This window comes from Colossoma macropomum, unplaced genomic scaffold (assembly GCF_904425465.1).
Source record: "Colossoma macropomum unplaced genomic scaffold, Colossoma_macropomum, whole genome shotgun sequence".
Taxonomy (NCBI): domain Eukaryota; kingdom Metazoa; phylum Chordata; class Actinopteri; order Characiformes; family Serrasalmidae; genus Colossoma; species Colossoma macropomum.
In genome coordinates this window covers 38,856,974-38,876,128 of record NW_023494802.1, presented here as the reverse complement: position 1 = coordinate 38,876,128, position 19,155 = coordinate 38,856,974, and the positions used below count along the sequence as shown (strand labels likewise).

General features: G+C 45.7%; 3 protein-coding genes and 1 long non-coding RNA gene across 4 annotated transcripts; 2 read left to right on the top strand and 2 right to left on the bottom strand.

The window, feature by feature from the left end:
- Positions 1–285: 285 nt before the first annotated feature.
- On the bottom strand, positions 286–2,546 carry LOC118822930 (NEDD4-binding protein 1-like). Its single transcript, XM_036592260.1, has 9 exons — positions 2,530–2,546; positions 2,346–2,421; positions 2,058–2,166; positions 1,691–1,946; positions 1,473–1,603; positions 1,275–1,371; positions 914–1,021; positions 590–686; positions 286–376 (listed from the first exon to the last, which is right to left on the bottom strand). The coding sequence occupies exons 1-8, from the start codon at positions 2,544–2,546 to the stop codon at positions 590–592; spliced, it is 891 nt and encodes a 296-aa protein (XP_036448153.1). The 3' UTR covers positions 286–376.
- A 1,660-nt stretch (positions 2,547–4,206) lies between these two features.
- On the bottom strand, positions 4,207–9,020 carry LOC118822247 (parafibromin-like). Its single transcript, XM_036591190.1, has 8 exons — positions 8,888–9,020; positions 8,726–8,776; positions 8,291–8,458; positions 7,412–7,499; positions 5,548–5,617; positions 5,390–5,443; positions 5,242–5,297; positions 4,207–4,446 (listed from the first exon to the last, which is right to left on the bottom strand). Exons 3-8 carry the CDS (start codon positions 8,419–8,421, stop codon positions 4,375–4,377), a joined length of 471 nt encoding a protein of 156 aa, XP_036447083.1. The 5' UTR covers positions 8,422–8,458; positions 8,726–8,776; positions 8,888–9,020; the 3' UTR covers positions 4,207–4,374.
- Positions 9,021–9,505: 485 nt separating this feature from the next.
- On the top strand, positions 9,506–12,056 carry LOC118822243 (motile sperm domain-containing protein 1-like). Its single transcript, XM_036591185.1, has 6 exons — positions 9,506–9,527; positions 10,142–10,328; positions 10,633–10,708; positions 10,810–11,021; positions 11,660–11,812; positions 11,940–12,056. Exons 2-6 carry the CDS (start codon positions 10,166–10,168, stop codon positions 11,966–11,968), a joined length of 633 nt encoding a protein of 210 aa, XP_036447078.1. The 5' UTR covers positions 9,506–9,527; positions 10,142–10,165; the 3' UTR covers positions 11,969–12,056.
- A 3,783-nt stretch (positions 12,057–15,839) lies between these two features.
- On the top strand, positions 15,840–16,965 carry LOC118822261. Its single transcript, XR_005008438.1, has 4 exons — positions 15,840–15,912; positions 16,002–16,070; positions 16,467–16,568; positions 16,804–16,965. It is a non-coding gene; the product is annotated as an uncharacterized LOC118822261 (long non-coding RNA).
- Positions 16,966–19,155: the final 2,190 nt, after the last annotated feature.

Here is a 19,155-nt window from a genome sequence, read left to right as displayed (position 1 = left end):
TTATTAAACCAATTCAAAAGACAAGAGTCAGTGCACCACCAGCAGCGCCTTACAGGTCACACACACAAAACACACAGAGCTGTACTGTGCTGTAATATTACCCAGCATTCCCTCTCATAAATAACAAACCAAAAAAACAAACAATAAAAAAGAAAATTCTCAGCACCCTCACAGTGAGGTGTGTTTACACTCCGTGCTGCAATTCATAAACAAACACCCACAAACATCAGCAGGGAGGGGGCGGGGCTTACAGCAGCTCATAATCACACCCTCACATTCCATCCACACAATTCAGAGAGAGAGCGAGAGAGCGAAGATCCCAAAGTCACTCAAACTCTTTTTTTGTATGTTTTTAAAGATGAATCAACAGTGAGATCTGAAGAGAGAGAGAGAGAGAGAGAGAGAGAGAGAGAGAGAGAGAGAGAGAGAGAGAGAGAGCGAACAAAACAGATAAATCAATTACAAATCAGCTATTCATAAAAAATATGAGTGTGCATGTGTTATACATCTGCATCTACACACACACACATTAAAAAAAAAGTGTGTGTGTGTGTGTGTGTGTGTGTGTGTGTGTGTGTGTGTGTGTTACCTAGGTCTGCAGGAAGTCATTGAGATTTGGTCCGTTTTGGCCGAGTGGATCCTCAGGCAGCATAAAATAATCTCCCACAAATGTGTACTGTAGCAGCCTGCAAATCACCACACACCAAACTCAGTTACCCAGCACCAAACCTCAAACCCAATTACCCAGCACCAAACCTCAAACCCAATTACCCAGCACCAAACCTCAAACCCAATTACCCAGCACCAAACCGCCAAAACCAATTACCCAGCACCAAACCACTAAACACCATCACCAAGCGCCAGCTATATCCAACCCCCTCCTCCTCCCTCTCTCTCTCTGTGGTTTCTCCACCTCTTGTGGATGATGTTCCTCCACTGCTCTGACTCAGTGACAAGGTCTCTCAGGTTGTCGTTGGTTACAATCACTCCGTCTGTCTTCTGGGCCAGCTGCAGCATGAACCTGCAACAGATACAGCAGAGGAACCCTGCCTGATCTACAGCATCGTCAGCAGATGCAGCAGAGGAACCCAGACCGATCTACAGCATCATCAGATGAAGCAGAGGAACCCTGCCTGATCTCCAGCATCTACATCAGATACAGCAGAGAAACCCTGCCTGATCTCCAGCATCTACATCAGATACAGCAGAGAAACCCTGACTGATCTCCAGCATCTACAGAACTTATTTGCAGACGTGGTGCAGGGGAGAATGACCTGTCGTCGTAGGAGCTGATCCTGACGCCCAGAAGATCTCTGGAGGGTGTGAAAGACAGCAGGCCCAGATTATACAGCTTGGTCAGGAAGTGCTGCTCTACAGATACAACACACACATCAGACTCTTCAGACCTCACACTGCAGCAGACACACCTCACACAGTAACGTCCTTCACAACACATTCGTATCCTGACTGACCTTTGACCCAAGGGTCCCTCTTCTTCCTCCACTGTGGAACAAACACCGTGATCCTGCGGTGACCTCTGAGCCAGAAGTGCTGAACGGCCAGAGCAATACCACGACATGAGAAGAACCGTCCCAGACCATGACTACAGAGAGAGAGAGATGATTTGAGAAAAAAAAAAAAAAATCAGATTTGCTGGTCTGCTCAGAAACGTCAAGCTCCTCTCTCTCACCTCATGGCCACATTACTGCCATCTATGACCACCTGCCTCAGTGAGGGGTCACCGGGGTCATCGCTCAGACAGAGGTTAAAGGGCGTCTGCAGGCTCTCTAGAAAACGCCGGGTTCCACTGACCGCAGGCCTGCTGACCCCAGACCCTGACTGACATTCTCCTGACCCCAGCCAGACACGGGGCACTTCCCTCTCCTCCGAGCCCTCGCTCCTCCTCTCTGAGCCCTTGCTCCTCCTCTCCTCTCTCTTCTCGTTTCCTGTGCAGACTGATTTTATTCATTAACCCCATATAATAAGCATCAGTGATTCATGGTGAGTGCTGTGGATGAACAGTGAAGAGACTGTTTGGAGTGGTCACTCAGTCCTACTCTGAGTGGACAGCGTGTAGTCACGCTGACTCTGCTGCAGCAGGTCCATGAAGATGGAGAAAGCCTTCAGAACAGGTTCAGGCTGGTTCCACAGAACCGCAGGTCCAGACTACAGAGAGAACAGACAAATAGAACAACAAGGCTAGGAAGAAGATACATTAGTCACTTTACTTTACACCTTTAATGGTGCTGCAGGCGCCAGAACAGAGCTGCAGCATTTAAGGTGGAATGGAAAATTCAAATAAGAAGGACATGAACTTGTCCTGCTCGCTCTCTCTCATTCCTCACCTGCTCTTTACTCCGGTTCGCTCTCTCCTTCCGCAGTTTGAGCTTGAGGTCATCACTGCGGTTGCTCTTTGGCGACCTGCTTGGGGTCAAAGGTCACTATTACAGCCATACCAACTAAGACAGGAACTGACACTGTAATACACTACAGGAAGTGTAGGGGGCGATATGGCTTCTATCGTTCTACCTAAAAGCTCCTATCATGCATGCATGGTTTCAAATGTTTAAACTTCGTTTTAAATAGTAAATACAACTGTGGAAAAGCACTGAGCTCTGATGTTAGGAGGGTAGCTAATGTATCATTAAGTCAGTGGTCTCCCAACCCTGGTCCTGGAGAACTACTGTCCTGCAGAGTTTAGCTCCAGCCTGCATCAAAAATGCTGCCCCTCCTCCTTTACCCTATCCTAAAGCATCTGATCCAGCCAATCAGGTACTGAAGTTAATTATGCCGGGATCAGACTAAACAAATTCAGCCCGATTTTGATGAAACTGTCGCAGTTGACAGATTTCCAGCACTGGGCCTGAATTTAAGAGTCTGGAATGAGAAACAGGTTTGTATTGTGACAATCAAAGAACAGCAATGTGGTGTCTGGGACTCCCCACGACCCCCCAGTGAAAAGTCTAGCATGTCCTATGAACCTATGAACTTACTCAAGAACGTGAACGATGATTGGTTTACGTCTAACTTGTAGTGTTGCCAGTGACCATCTTGAAAGACAAAGATATCCCGTAGTCTGATCTCGGCATTATCTGGAGCAGGTGTGGCTGATTGTGGTTTGATCTAGACTCTGCAGGACGGTCGCTCTCCAGCAGGGTTGGACACCATTGCACTAAAAAACATTTTAATCCTACAATAAAGGTGGACTGCTAACCATCACGCTCTTGTAAATGAAGGTAATGGCATAGTCACATCCTGCAGCAGGTGGCCAACGCCAGCAGGAAGCAGCACCCAGCTACGCTACAGACACCACTGTAACAAACCTTCACACATCTACAAAAGACTCGGAGCAGCAGGAGATCAGGCACCGTGTGAGGGAGAGGAACGAGAGTCACTGACGTTAATGTACTGATAACTCTGATTGGTGCTGTAATACTTTATACTAACAATGTTTACTATCCGGTGTCGACCAGAGGAGGATGGGTTCCCCTTCTGAGTCTTGGTTCCTCTCAAAGTTTCTTCCTGTTTCTCTTAGGGAGTTTTTCCTTGCCACTGTCGCCACTGGCGACGCTCATGGGGGCTCAGACCCGGATTTCTTTCTGTAATGCTGATTTCCTTGTAAAGCTGCTTTGTGACAACACCTGTTGTAAAAAGCGCTACATAAATAAACTTTGCTTGCTTGCTTCGGCAGAACTGACTCCAAATTTAGCCCCGCCCACCTCAGACTGAACTGAAAGAAATGCCAAAAGTCATTTTAGTAATCTTTCAACAGAAAAGAACCACAGCTCTGACAGTTAAACACCTCAAAACTTCAAATAACTACAAATAAGACAAAAAGGCAGACGGGGGCTGTAAATGGCACTGTGGTTTGTTTAATTGAAAGATCTTTTATAGACAGGACTAAAAAAAAGGGGTGAGGTAAAGTCCCATCACATCTACACTTACATTCCCTGGGCAGACACTTATTAGGTGAATCAAGCAGATCAGCAGGTGAGGAGCTCTGACTGCATGTATTTACTACAGAAAGCACCGCCGCCTTTATTCCATGTCTAGTAGGAACAGTTATCTAGGAACCAAAAAAGGAGCGTACCGTTTTACAGTGGCAGAGATAAAGCGCGTACTAAACTGCTCAGTGCTCAATTCCTATTGGTAATCGCCACATCGCTTCACTCCAGTTAAACTCTGCTCAACTGTGTCACATCGCTGACTCCGCCCACTTCGCATCACCAACGTTCGCATCACCAACGTTCGCACTGCCTCCTGTTGCCAGAAATCACCAGCTTTCATTGAAAATCGCGTCGCTGCCGGTGTGAACGCAGGGTAGGAGAGGAGCCTCCACTGCAGCTGAAGAAGCAGACAGAGGAGGCTGTTGACTTACCTGCGGCTGAGGGTCTCACGCCTGACACATCTGGAGCTTCTGTCGCCATCACACACTCCACGTACATCCTGCGCACACACACACACACGCACCCGAATGATAAGTGAAGAAATGTGATCTGGGGTGTGTGTGTGTGAGAACAGTGGTCCAGAAGTGCCAGACTATCTGCAGAAACTTCTACCACCTTGAAGACAAGCTTTTCTGAAGTGACCAAGTGAACGAACTGGTAACAAAAACCCTCTACCAAAAACAGCTGAGCAACACTTCTAAAATGTGACCTCATCTGCCAAATCCACAGATGGACGATGTTTAAAGAGGACCTATTATTCTCATTCTCAATGTTCAAAATGTTATTTTTGCTCTACTAGAACAGCTTCAAATGTTCCAAAAACACATTATTTTCCTCAGACTGTTCCTCTCTATTCACCCTCTGCCCGAAACGCTCTAATGGAGCTTCTGTGTCTTTAAACCCCGCCTCCTGATGAGCCCAGAGTGCTCTGATTGGTCAGCTCGCCCACTCTGTTCTGATCTCTGTTCTCCAATGCTGATGAGAATAAAATGATTCGGACATCTGATTGGCCAGTTTGTTCAGCAGCTGAGGTCTGATTAGCTTCATGAATGCAAAGACTGAGATTATCAACAGTCGCCATGGCAATCACGAAAACATGAAGCGTGTAACAGCGAGTTTTCAGTCAGTCCTGCGTCAGGGATCGATTTGAAAACTAAGACAGATAGCGAGACTCTGCCCACCTACATAACAATAACGTAGCAGCGATCTTCACACTGACCAGGCTCTGAGCACAGACACTAAAGAACCAGGAGAACTCTGCAGGTTCTGCAGCGTGACCGTGTTTAACACTGACCTCTCTGCGTGGGCGCTTCGCATCGGCGGGGGAATCTTCATCAGCGCGCCGCTTCACTGACCACACACAAACACACAACACCAGCTTCATCACCGATCAGCCGCAGAGTAAACCTGAAGAGGGAACCTCAGAACGTGCTGATCCTCACCTGGACGTGTCTTTGTGTGGCCCACGGTCAGAGTGGAGGAGCCTTTCATCTTAGCTGTGAAATGAAAGTGAATATCCTCATAACGTTAAAGAGCTGAGTGATGTTCTCCACTGACAGTGGACGGAGCTAATCGTCTATAAAGGTAACGTTCTACTCACCGGGTTCTCCGTTGAGGTAGGCCAGGATGTTCCTCCTGTCTGCCTGTTTCACTGCAGGAATCTTCTGGATCTGTGGTGGAGGGACAGCTGGAAGTCAGCAGAGGTCACTCGCCCTCCAGGACGGTCACTCAAACCTGAACGTCTACAGTTTGGACGCCCTCATCAACTCATATCACTGAGAAATCACCACTGAACTGTAACTACCAGTTCCGCTGAGATGGACTATGGTGTTGCCGTGGTAACAGACACTCGCCCAGTTTTACCGCTTCTATTTGTGACTTCACAGTGGAACTTTCATTCCCTGAAAGTTCCCACAATGCACTGCAAAAACAGTGAGCAGAGGCCGCAGAATCTACCGCAATTCTTGCCCGCAAAACCTAGCACTGTTTTTGCTCGCACCGTAACGTCACTGTCGACAGACAAGCAGGCAGCATCACAGCCAAATTAATTTAATTACCAAATTAATTTAAAACCAAAACACTCAAAGAACTCTTCACACGATTAAATAGTTCTCTGCACAGTGGAAGTGTTCTTCAGATTGATGGAGAACGTGCTGTAGATGGTTCTATATAGCACAAAAAAGGGCTCTTCTATTGTTACAAACTTGCCATCGCAACAATAGACAAACCTTTTTTTGACGCTATATAGAACAATTTTCTTTACTAAAACCCTTTAAGAACCATCAGCCGTTCATCGGTTTAATGAAGTGGAGCTGGCTGTCTTGTCCAAGGGCAGGGAGAGTTAAGTCACGTTAAACTGCCTTTATTTCCTTAAAAAAATACATAAGAAGCACTGAAATTAAATTTACAGATGAGAGGGGTATGACAGATGGACATACCCCTCCATCCATCCATCCATCCATCCATCCATAACAGCTGTGGTCCAAGCAGCCAATGCCCTCTCAATATGATATGAACCAATCGCCATCATGCAGAAAGAGGATAAAACAGTCGCAGTCCGAATTTGTTCTGAGTGTCTCGGCTGGCAGGCTTAAGATTTCTTAGCAAGATCGTGAGTAAAGAGTCCTGAGAGGGCCAGAGTTGGGCCGAGAGGGGCCGAGAGGGGCCGAGTTGGGCCGAGAGGGGCAGAGTTGGGCCGAGAGGGGCAGAGTTGGGCCGTCACAATCATAATGTTTGACGATTTATTGTCATAAATAACTGTGATTAACAATATGAAACTGGCTGATGTCCTCCACCAGCTACACACTTAAAACTGATGGTTCTTCAAGGGTTCTTTAGTTAAAAAAAAGGGTTCTATATAGAACCATGAACACTCAAAAAACCCTTTGCATTATTAAAGATTCTCTGCATTATGAAACGGCTCTTCAGATTGATGGAGAATGTGCTATGGATGGTTCTATAAACAGAACCTTTGTGAAAAGGGTTCTATATAGCACGCAAAAGGAATTGTCTATTGTTATGATGTCAGGCTTGTTACAATAGAATAACCCATTTTGGTTCTTTACTAAAGAACTCTGGAAGAACCATCTTTGTTAAGTGTGTATGTTTATTTAGCAGCCAATACTAAGTGATGCTCTTTGTTAGAATGAAAATACAAACAAAAGAACTCTTATTCTGCTAGCACACATGCTAAAAACTGTGGTAAACATGTTGGAGAACCAAGTCTGAGGTGAGAACTTTTGCTTCATAAGTCTAATCATGTCTGAATTAATGCATTTACTGTTTATTTATTAACTATTGATTTATTCGTTATTCGTCTCCCAACACACCCAATTCACTTGGTGTTGTTGTATCATTTATTTCTGAAAAATCTGAATCTGAAAATTCACAGGTTTACGAGTTATGAGGACCATCCAAACACACCAAGGGTCACTTAAACCAAACCAAACCAGCGTCCAGCCTACCGCAGCTCGTCTCAGATAGTGGTCATGCTGAAGGTTAGCGTTCTGCAGGAGGAAGACCACCGACTCCAGAGTGTAGCGCTCATCACACCTGGTCCAGAACGGAGACCAACATTAACTTCAGCCCACACAAGACTGGGGCAGCTTCATACAGCTGGGGTTCTGAGTTAGAAAGATGGTTCTTCTAGGGGTCTCTAGTAAAATGAATGGTTCTATTTATGCATAAATGGGTCTTTGCATGGTGAAATGGTTCTATATAGCACCATAAATGGTTCTTCTACTGTTACAAGCTTGTCATCATAACAGTAGGCGCTACATAGAACCATGAATGCATTCTCCCTCAATCTGAAGAACCATTTCACCATGAAAAGAACCACTTAAGCATGCAAATGGCTCTAAATACATTCATTACCTTGGAGAACCATCTTCCTTAAGAGTGCAGACAAGGCCAAAGACAAGCCTGACCAACTTCTAGTGGACAGTCCTCACTCTACCATAGCACTGTCCATTATATAAGCAATTAGATTACAATTAGTATCAATTAATGTGATTCATTTGGGACTAAATGGCCAAAAAAAAGAGACTTATTTGAACAATAACGATTCAGAGCCTTTCAAACACTGGACAGTGCACTGTTCTGAAAAATAACCAAGAAAGCCTTTAAAAAGGCTTCAAAATATGCATTAGCATCATGCTAACGGACACCTAACCACGGCCCAGACATCCTGAATGCACATTTTATTAGTTGTGTTAAAGTGAGTAATATTCAGACCCTAATTCTACTTCCTAACCGTAAGAGCGCTCATCTAAAGGTGGGAAGATGGGTCTTCACAGCATGTATTACTGCTCAGTGCTATGTAAACAGCAGGTCTGAGGTCTTACCCGCTCACAGCAAACTTAGTTTTCGTGTCTTTGGGCCAGGAAAGGTTCCCCAACACGACCTGAGTCTTATTAACCACCACAGCTTTCTTCTCCAGGTGGAACCTGCGGAGCTCCTTCAGGGCCTTCACCATGCTGGGGATTAGCTTAGCTTAGCTATCAATACAAGGCCTAGAAGAGAGAAACAGACACGAGCACTTAAACATTTAACCAATAAAGCAGATATAGACACTATTTATATCACATTAGTGACTAATGTGACTGAGTTAGACCGAAAAAGCTGGCTTTTTTTTTGGAATTCCCCGTTCCACCTTAAATGGCGCTGCAGTTACATTATGGCGCCTGAGGCGCCATAATGTAACTGCAGCGCCATTTAAGGTGGAACGGAGAATTCCAATTCTGAGTAAAGACGCTCGTTTTTTGGGCATACAAAAGTACCTTTTTGAGCTTTCTGTAGTCTTTTTTACGCCAACACGCCTCTAAGGAGATCTATAAATGTGCACAAATGTAAAAACGAATGAGAAAATTCGACTTTAACACGCCTAGTTCCCTTTTCAAGCTTTTTAAGAGTGAACTTCAGTAGTAAAATAGAGTAATTACGGTAATAACAGACCACCGGGCTCCTAAACAGGATGACTGTTTAGGCTTTATCCCCTCCAGCTGCCTTCAAATCACAGATTACAAGCGTTTAAACCACCTGCGAGCTTAAGGACTACGTTTCCCACAATCCCACAGCGGCCAGATAGTCACGTTCACAGTACGTGTTTCACCACGCCACCTGCGGAAAGGAGTGAGAAAACGACAACATGCACCACAGATAACAATTTACAAAGGAAAAACAGAATAATAATGATATTAATAAAAGTAGAAAGTGTGACGTCATTCCCGTGTGCTTTATGGAACATGTAGTTCCACGTTAAACGTTATTATTATTATTATTATTATTATTATTATTTTACGTTTGTCGTTTTGACCTCAGCTCTCAATCTGCATCGTAGCCGTTTTATACATTTATTAATATTTATTATTTTAAAACTGGGCGTGTCCTGAAACGTTATTGGACCGCAGCCACCGAGGTCGCGCTGACGTCATCGACTTGAAAGCTGTCTACATCGAATAGAAAAAAAAATGAATAAACAAACTCAAATCTTGAAGACCAATGAAATCCTCAGTTTAGTCCCCTGGCGCGCTCTGATTGGTGGACGGCGCAGAGGGGCGGGGCCTAGGGCGCGAGTTCGGGGTGAGTAAGAGGAGCTCTGACAGCTCTGACTGCATAACTGTGTTAATAATGGAGAATAAGCGCTTTTAATTATAGAATAAAGGTATAAATGACGGGGCCGGTCACGGACACAGCTGTTTACCTCTCAGTGTAACCTTTTAGAACCTTTCTGAGGGTCAGATGGTCGTTGTTGTTAGTTAAACCTCCTTTAGTTTGGTTTCACTTTCACCCCCAGCACGTTCAGGGGTCAAAACCCCTTTCTGAATATTTATTTATGTATAAAATGCGTTAAGGACGCAGTTTGTTTACGTAAACAGCTCAAAAAGTTACTTATTATGCAAGAAAAACGAACTTCCTCTTCGAATTATCCCGTTCCACCTTAAATGGTGCAGCAGTTACATTATGGCGCCTCAGGCATTATAACGTAACTGCTGCACCATTTAAGGTGGAACGGGGAATTCTTCTGCTGTAAGAAAATTCTTGCAAAAACACAGTGAGAACTTCACGTACCCACGTTTTAAACCTCGCACACGTTCGAGGTGACCGTCTAAAAGACGTAGTGACGTGTGTAAATAGAAGTTTTACTCGACGCTGGTTCAGACTCTTCCTCCTGCGCTTCTCTGTCCGTCCAGCAGATGGCGGCAGAGTGACGGGCGGAGATGGCGGCGGACGGAGGAATGGACGGAGGGAGGGATGGAGGAGTGCGCAGGCTGCACGTGTTCGTGTTTCCCGCAGAGCTGGTGTTTTACTCCGAGGACAGCAGGTCTCAGCGCAGAGTGCTCACCCTGTACAACCCCTACGGCTGCACCCTCACATACAAGGGTAGGGTTAGCGCTCTGTGGGGACCTGAACCCCCCATTACCTCAGAGCCGCGCCTTCAGCACTGATATACGCTCATTATCTCCCCCCGCCCCTCCTCTCTCTCACTCTCTCTCTCTCTCTCCTCTCTCTCTCCTCTCTCCTCTCTCTCCTCTCTCTCTACTCTCTCTCTCTCTCTCCCCCGCGCTCTCCTCTCTCTCTCTCCCCCCCCCCTCTCTCTCTCTCTCTCTCTCTCTCTCTCTCTCTCTCTCTCTCTCTCTCTCTCCCCGTCCCCTCCTCTCTCTCTCTCTCTCTCTCTTTCTCTCAGTGTGGTGTACCGCCCCCTCTCTGTACTCGGTGACCGAGGCTGAGGGCAGTGTCAGGTCTCGCTCCTGTGTTGATATGTAAGTGTCTCTCGCCCTTAAACTCTCTCATACGCTCTCTGTAGCGATACAGACTGTGTGGAACTGCGTTTCCCAGCATGCCCCTGTGTGTCTGTGTGCAGTGTGGTGAGGCAGAGGGACGTGAGCCGGCGGCTGTGGGGCCAGAGGAGCCGCTTCAGGCTGGACATCTGGGGGCCCGGGGGGCAGAGGGGCAGCAGGGAGGTGGGGGCAGAGCTGAGGGAGGGGCAGGAGAGCTTTAGGGGAGCCAACTTACCCCCACCAACACCACTACCACCCTCCAACACCGCACGGGTCTTCTACTGCCCCACCACAGGTCTGAGACTGCTCTTACACCATAAAGGGGAGCTCCACCAGCTTTCCAAAATTCCCCCATAATTTCAGTCATGCAGAGTGGTTTGGTGTGAAGTGGTTCAGATGTCTTTACAGTGGTGGTGATAGGGAACCAGGGGTCGCCATGACTACAACACAGATATAGACATTTTATTTACTATCCAGAACCACCAGTGAACCTACACGAGTCTTCTGAGTTTATATGAATGTTGATGATGGAAAATAGTGGAAAATCTGAAATAATAAGTTTTCTTTGGGGACTATTTTGCCTCACAGCGCCCTGCATGTATCCCTCCACCATGAATGGAGTTTAAGTTCTCTAAACTATCATAAAACAGTGTCTCAGTCATCAGGCAGTGAATTCATAACCATTTCATGTAGGAACTTTCTGTGAGGGAGCTTTTAGAGGTGGACGTCTGGTTCCTATCCTGACTCCTATCCTGGTTCTGACTCTGTACGTTTCCATAGAAACTATCTTAACCAATTTATTATACAGAAATTCTGGGAAAAAATGGTGGAGTTCCCCTTTAAAAAAGTTTTTTTTTCCACTGAACTATCGCTTTAATGATGATGAAGATGATGATGATGATGATGATGATGAGTGTCTGTGTTCCTGCTCAGGTGGGAGTGTGACCCAGTCGGTGGTGTTGGTGTTGGTGAGTGTGGTGTGTGTGGTGGTGTTAATGCTCCCTCTGCACACTGAGCCCTCCACCCTGCTACCACCTCACACACACGTCACCCTCACACACAAGCTGGTGTGCGCATACACACTCGGTGAGACACACACACACACACACACACACACACACACACACCACTGTGGATCAGTAATTATACTAACGTAACTCTAACTCATCTGGTATTAACTCTATCTCTCTCTCTCGCTCTCTCTCTCTTTCAGGATTACTCACTGTGGTGTTCCTCCGGTAGCAGGAGGAGGAGGAGGAGTTAAGGGCTAGGGTACAGGGGCTAGGGATTAGGAGTACAGGGGCTAGGGATGAGGGGCTAGGCACTAGGGGTCAGGGGAGTAGGGTACAGGGGCTAGGGATTATGGGCTAGGCCCCAGGGGTCAGGGGCTAGGCACTAGGGGTCAGGGGGTAGGGTACAGGGGCTAGGAATGAGGGGCTAGGCACTAGGGGTCAGGGGTTAGGGTACAGGGGCTAGGGATTGGGGCTAGGAATTAGGGGGTAGGCACTAGTGGTCAGGGGTAGGGTACAGGGGCTAGGAATGAGGGGCTAGGCACTAGGGGTCGGGGGTTAGGGTACAGGGGCTAGGGTACAGGGGCTAGGGATTAGGGGGTAGGCACTAGGGGTCAGGGGTTAGGGTACAGGGGCTAGGGATGAGGGGCTAGGCACTAGGGGTCAGGGGTTAGGGTACGGGGCTAGGGATGAGGGGCTAGGCACTAGGGGTCAGGGGTTAGGGTACAGGGGCTAGGGATTATGGGCTAGGCCCCAGAGGTCAGGGGCTAGGCACTAGGGGTCAGGGTACAGGGGCTAGGCACTAGGGGTCAGGGTACAGAGGCTAGGCACTAGGGGTCAGGGGTTAGGGTATAGGGTCTAGGCACTAGGGGTCAGGGGCTAGGGTATGGGGCTAGGGATTATGGGCTAGGCACTAGGGGTCAGGGTACAGGGGCTAGGCACTAGGGGTCAGGGTACAGGGGCTAGGGATTAGGGGTCAGGGGTTAGGGTACAGGGGCTAGGGTTTAGGATTCCTAGTCTCACAATGCAGATTTCTCCCTGTTGGTGGAGATTCTGGCCCTTTTTATCACATAATGTGACCAAGAACCGCCTGCGTTGTCAGGAAGAGGCTGTCTGACTGATGTGACCAATCACAGTGCACCATTTAACTGAAGCAAGCTGGGGGCGGTGATCGTGACACAGTCCCACAGCATCCAGTGCAGGCAGCTGTTCGCTATTGCTGACTGGAATTTAGCTGGAAACAAAAAAGGGAACATGTGCATAGCCAATCAGAATCCAGCTGAGCCTACGCAGCTCACCACTATCAGATAGTGATTTAGGAAGCTATAGCTAACTAACTCAGTTAACTGTATCTACTGACTCACTGCAGCTAACTGCACTAATTTAGTTAACCTAGCTACTGCAGCTAACTGGGCTACCATAGTTAACAAAGCAGCTGTAGCTAATTAGGCTAATATAGCTAACTAACTCAGTTAACTTTAGCTACTACAGCTAACTGGGCTACCATAGTTAACAAAGCAGTTGTAGCTAATTAGGCTAATATAGCTAACTAACTCAGTTAACTTTAGCTACTACAGCTAACTGGGCCAACTTAGTTAACTAGGCAGCTGTAGCTAAACAGGCTACTATAACTCAGTTACTGTTTAGATAACTATGCTAACGTACAGTATATGGACAAAAGTATGTGGACACCTGACCATCACACCTCTATGAGCTTGTTGGACGTCCCATTCCAAAACCATAGGCATTAATATGGAGTCGCCCCCCTTTGCAGCTCTAACAGCTTCCACTCTTCTGGGAAGCTTCTACAAGATGTTGGAGAGAGTCTGTGGGAATTGGTGCCCATTCATCCAGAAGAGCATTTGTGAGGTGATGTTGGACGAGAGGGTCTGGCTCACAATCTCCATTCTAGTTCATCCCAAAGGTGTTCAGTGGGGTTGAGGTCAGGGCTCTGTGAGGCCACTGGAGTCCCTCCACACCAAACTGGTCACTCCATGTCTTTATGGAGCTGCTTTGTGCTCAGGGGCTCAGTCATGCTGGAACAGGAAAGGCTCTTCCCCAAACTGCTGCCACAAAGCTGGAAGCAGAAAACTGTAAAATGTCTTTGTGCTGCAGCATCAACATCACCCTTCACTGGAACTGAGAGCCCAAACCCTGAAAAACAGCCCAGCCAGGGGTCAGGCGGCAGGGATGCTGTCAAACAAGCCTACTGTGTCCGTGTGGGCGGAGCCTCTAAGGCTGAGGGGCTGCCGAAAGTTGGCCCGCTGATAAGTTTAATTTGACCCCCAGAAAGTGACTCTAACCCCCTCCGCCCCACCCAACGGAAAAACAAACATATTTTATACTTATAACTTTACATTAATCGTTTCCTTGTAAAATTGTACATTTGAAGTATTTTTGTAACAAAGTATAAAGAAATATTGTCAAATTATTAAAAAACCTATTTTCTTTATTTGTAGATCATTTTGTTTTTCTGGCTCTCGGCTCCTCACGAACATCACACTGATTTTCCAAATTTCTGCATAGTTAAGTGGTTAAGATGTAAACAGAGCGGTTCAGAGTGGTTCAGAGAGGTTCAGAGTGGTTTGGTGTGAAACGCTCCGTTCTAGATAAACTTACCGAGTCAGAACTGTTCACAGTGGTGGTGATAGGAACCAGACGTCCCCCTCTAAAAGCTCCCTCACAGAAAGTTCCTACATGAAATGGTTATGAATTCACTGCCTGATGACTGAGACACTGTTTTATGATAGTTTAGAGAACTTAAACTCCATTCATGGTGGAGGGATACATGCAGGGCGCTGTGAGGCAAAATAGTCCCCAAAGAAAACTTATTATTTCAGATTTTCCACTATTATCATCATCAACATTCATATAAGCTCAGAAGACTCGTGTAGGTTCACTGGTGGTGAAAACTACATTTAAACCGCGTTTCTGAGTCTTAAGTCAAAGTTTATAATTCCACATTATTTATTTATTTATTGTTTCTGTCTGAGTAATTTACCAAATCAGTCATGAACATTTCTAGCGTCATTTTTACAATTTCAGAAATTAAAAACCTCACAAGTTTTTTCTCTCACATTTTTTTTAGAATTAGTTAACATATAGCAGGTTACACCAATTTTGACCAGCAGAGGGCAAGGTTCTTCAAGCGTTCTTTAGTAAAAGCAGTAGTTCTTTTAAGAACCATGAAAGGGTTCTATATAGCACCAAAAAGCGTTCTGCTATTGTTACAAGCTTGACATCCTAACAATAGAAGAACACTTTTTGAAAGCACATTCTCCATTATTCTGCAGAACCATTTCATGATGCTAAGAACCCATTAATCATGCAAGGGGTTCTTCAGTGTTCACAGTTATATACAGAACCTTTTTTTTTAATAAAGAACTCTTAAAGAACCATCTTTTTAAAGGTGTAGTGAACTAATGTAAGAAAGGCCATGTAAACCTTTTATTATATAACAAAGCATATACGATTAATATACACCTTCCATACATTAACGTTCTCCATCACATTATGAGATTAAATAAGTTTGTGTCCACATATGACTAATATGAGTTGGATATATGATGGAAATCCATACATGATTATATATGTCGTTTATCTGCAACCCACATATTACTGTGTGTCAGATTTGTGGGTGGAACATGGGAAGCTCTCAAAGCTCCCAGATCACCTGGAGAACCCAGCACACCTGAACACTGGAAGCTCTCAAAGCTCTCAGATCACCCAGAGAACCCAGCACTTCTGAACACTGGACACCCTCAAAGCTCTCAGGTCAGTCGGAGAACCCAGCACTCTTGAACGCTGGAAGCTCTCAAAGCTCTCAGGTCAGTCGGAGAACCCAGCTAGAAGCTCTCAAAGCTCTCAGATTGGTTGGAGAACTCAGTGTCCCTGAACACCAAAAGCTCTCAGATCAGCCAGGGAACTGCTCGAGAGCTCCAGTGAAGGAGCCTTCATTGTCCAGCAGGTGGCACTGTGAGAGCTCAGCTCGGCTATGTGTGAAGCAGCCCTCTTAACAATGTCCAGGTGAGGCTCACACCTGAGCCGCATCACTGCTGCTATTTAACGCCCCTCCACAGGCTGATGCTGGAGATCAGGCTGGGCTTCTGTTGAACTTCATGATGGTTCCTCACAGGTTCTTTGTGCTGTCTTTTCTGCTGGTGCTCATCTCTCATGGTGAGTTTCAGTCCTTGGCTGTTTTTCTGGCTGTGTGGCTGGTCTGTGTGTTGCTTGTGCTCAGTTTGATGGCTGTTCTCCTGCTGCAGCGTTCGGGTCTCCGGTTGAACGGGAGCTGGTACGTGAGGATGGGCTCCTACTGGTCAGAGACTACAGAGGTTTGAGGATGTTTAGTGCATTATTACTGTAGTGGGGGTTACAGGGTTAACCAAGTGCTGATTTGGACCCTTTTAGGATGTTTTACCAGATTATAATCTGGATGTCTTGCTGTCCTCCCCTGACATCTGATTTTTCATACATAAACCACTTTCATGACAAGTCTACAAGCTTCTCCTGGTTGGCTAGGTGCCCCATGTTGTTGCCCCCCACCCCATGTAAACATTCACAACAGGGCTTTTTTTTAAATTTTCCCTGCAGATTCATCAGAAACTTTCCACAGATGTCCTGTTAATAAAATATCGACTATTTAAAGTGACTCACTCCTCAAACACAGCCCTGTGTTTTAATGGCTTGCTTTGCCAGACTTTCACACTGTCTGAATTGTTTGGGTCTAGATACCCATAATACCTTGGGGGAGAAGAAGCTGATGCTCTGGGATGGAGATGAAGGTTCTGGAGCTTCTGCAGGAGTGGTGGAGATGAAGGGCAGGTGAAAAGGTAAAGGTAAAACAGGACCACAGCCTCACCAGGCCTGGAGCTGCAGCACCGCTGGGGTTCTTCTGCTGAGAGCCGTGCTTCTGTGTTGAGGCGGGAGAACCCAAAACCGTGCTGGAGCTCCAGCTCCGGCAGTGAGGAACACCTGAGCTTGAAGGCTGCTTCCATCTGGAGTCCAAATGTTCTAAGCTCTTTGTCGTGTGAAGGGGATCGCTTAGTGTGACTGTTCTGATTCCAGAGCTCAGCTGTCCAAGAGTCGACTTCTATCAACGTCCCACAATCCTGCAGCGTCTGCGTGTGGTGGTCAGTCAGTGCATGAGCTCATGGCTCCATGAGCTCTTGGCTCCACCAGCTCAACACCTCCACACTTCATTTCTGAATAAACTTCAGGCATTCCTCACTGTTGGTGGCTGTTTGATCATTTCTTAATCAGAGGCTGAAGAGCTGCCAGTTGGTGCTGTTCTGAGATGGTGCTGATGGTCCATCTGTAGGTATAACCCTGGTAAATCATAGACTCTCCACACATGGAACCTGTTCCCCCAACTTTGTAGTAAATAAGATGACTTCCTGATAGCTGAACATTCTGGCTTAGTGTAACAAACTAATAGTTAATTATACAAATTAAATATAACTACTTACAAAATCAAGTGAGATTTATAGAATCAACAAACACAAGTAGTACTTTGTTGCTCTTTGCTGGCTTCTATGATGGCCTGAACTCTTTGAGGACTTCACTAATAAACATTTCTACATCAAGCTGGTTCCAGTTTCTCCAATACCAGTTGACAAACCAGCTTTGCTGGACCGAGCCTCATCGTGGGCCAGTGGTTTGAGATCCAGGCTGTTTGCTGGCCGTGTGATTGTGTTGATCTGCTGTTCCTACAGAAAATCTTCAGCCCTTCTTGCTCTGCGGAGAGACGCATCACCATGCTGAAAAATGAGTGTGACCAAACTTTTCTCTTGATGGAAAGATGTTTTACACAAACATTTTATTGCACACCTGTTCACTCACTGTTAGAATGACCACCTCTCTGGTCCTTCACCTCAGCGTTTCTCAGCCCTGCTCCTGGAGGCCCACTGCCCTGCACATTTTAGTGCTTTTCCTGCCACTTTAAGTCAATAATGGGCTGTTAATGATCTGATGAGTTGGATCGGGAGTGTTGAACAGAGCAAATGCTAGAATATGCAGGGCAGTGAGCCTCCAGGACCAGAACAGAGAAACACTGCTTTACCCAACAAGTGACTCCATATCATAACTGAGTGGGCAAATGTTTTCTTCAGGCAGTCCTCTTTATATGCTTCATTAGAAATGCTTTCAAAAAGGTTCTACATAGAACCAGCTACAGCATGTTCTCCTTCACTCTGAAAAACCCTTTAGTCATGCAAAGGGGTCTGTGAGAGTTCATAGTTCTGTATAGAACCATTTTCTTTACCGAAGAACCATCTTTAAGTGTATAGAATGGGGCTTGTCCGCAGGGTGTATTTTGGTTTGTCCATCTGAATTTACATGCTTGAATTGTAAGACAAATTATTAAGGAACTGCATGAAATGTAAATTTTATTTGTAAAATCTTCCCTCAGATTAACAGAATGTGTTTTATGATCATACACATATTGCTATATGCTTACAATTTACTGCTGAAAGCCCAAAATCTTAGATGCTCTTTGTATTATTTTAGCAGATCACTGAAGAGATGGCATCCGTTTATAGTCTATAGCCCAGATTTGTGGAAAAATGATTCAACTTTGAGTAAAAAAAAATAGTTTTTTATTATAAGGGTTTAAAATTACATCACCATCTATTTGACTGGAAAGAAGACCTAGCCTCATACGACCCCCACCTTTAGAATGTAGCTTATGAAATATGAAAGTTGTAAAGAATATGACAAAGTGCGTTTTGGAACCACTGGTGGTCTCAAGGAGCTGAAGAGGTTAATCTGCAGTTCTTTGAACAGCTGATCATGTGTTCCTGCTTCAGAGAACCACCCTGGCTGTTAAGAACATCGGCAGGCTTAGAACATTGAGATGTTCACACACCATCTTAGGGGTTCCCAATCTCAGCCCTGGTGACTCCACACATCTGTGGAGCTGAGGGAGCTCATTAACAGGCTCCTTCTGAGCTGTACAGAGCCAAGATCACCTCCAACCTGACAGGAGAAAACCATCCGAGCCTCTGATGGAAGCCCTGAAGTGCCATGGATTTACATGGGTTTTTAACCTTCCATTCTTCTCTGAAGAGTTATTTTCATTTGTTTTCTAGTCATATTATGACAACACTTCATTTTGCTGTGATGAATCTCACAAGATCTCTAAACTCATGTTTTTAAAGTTCTGCTGTGAGCCGAACACCAAGCAGCTCAACATGTTATTGTCAGTCATCAGGCAGCGAATTCATAACCATTTCATGTAGGAACTTTCTGTGAGGGAGCTTTTAGAGGTGGACGTCTGGTTCCTATCACCACCACTGTGAACAGTTCTAAGTTTCTCTAGAACAGTGTTTCACACTTTGAACAACTCCATTTACATCTTAACCACTTAAATATGGGAGAACTAATTCTGCCATTACATATTTCATTAGTTTGAGATATGCT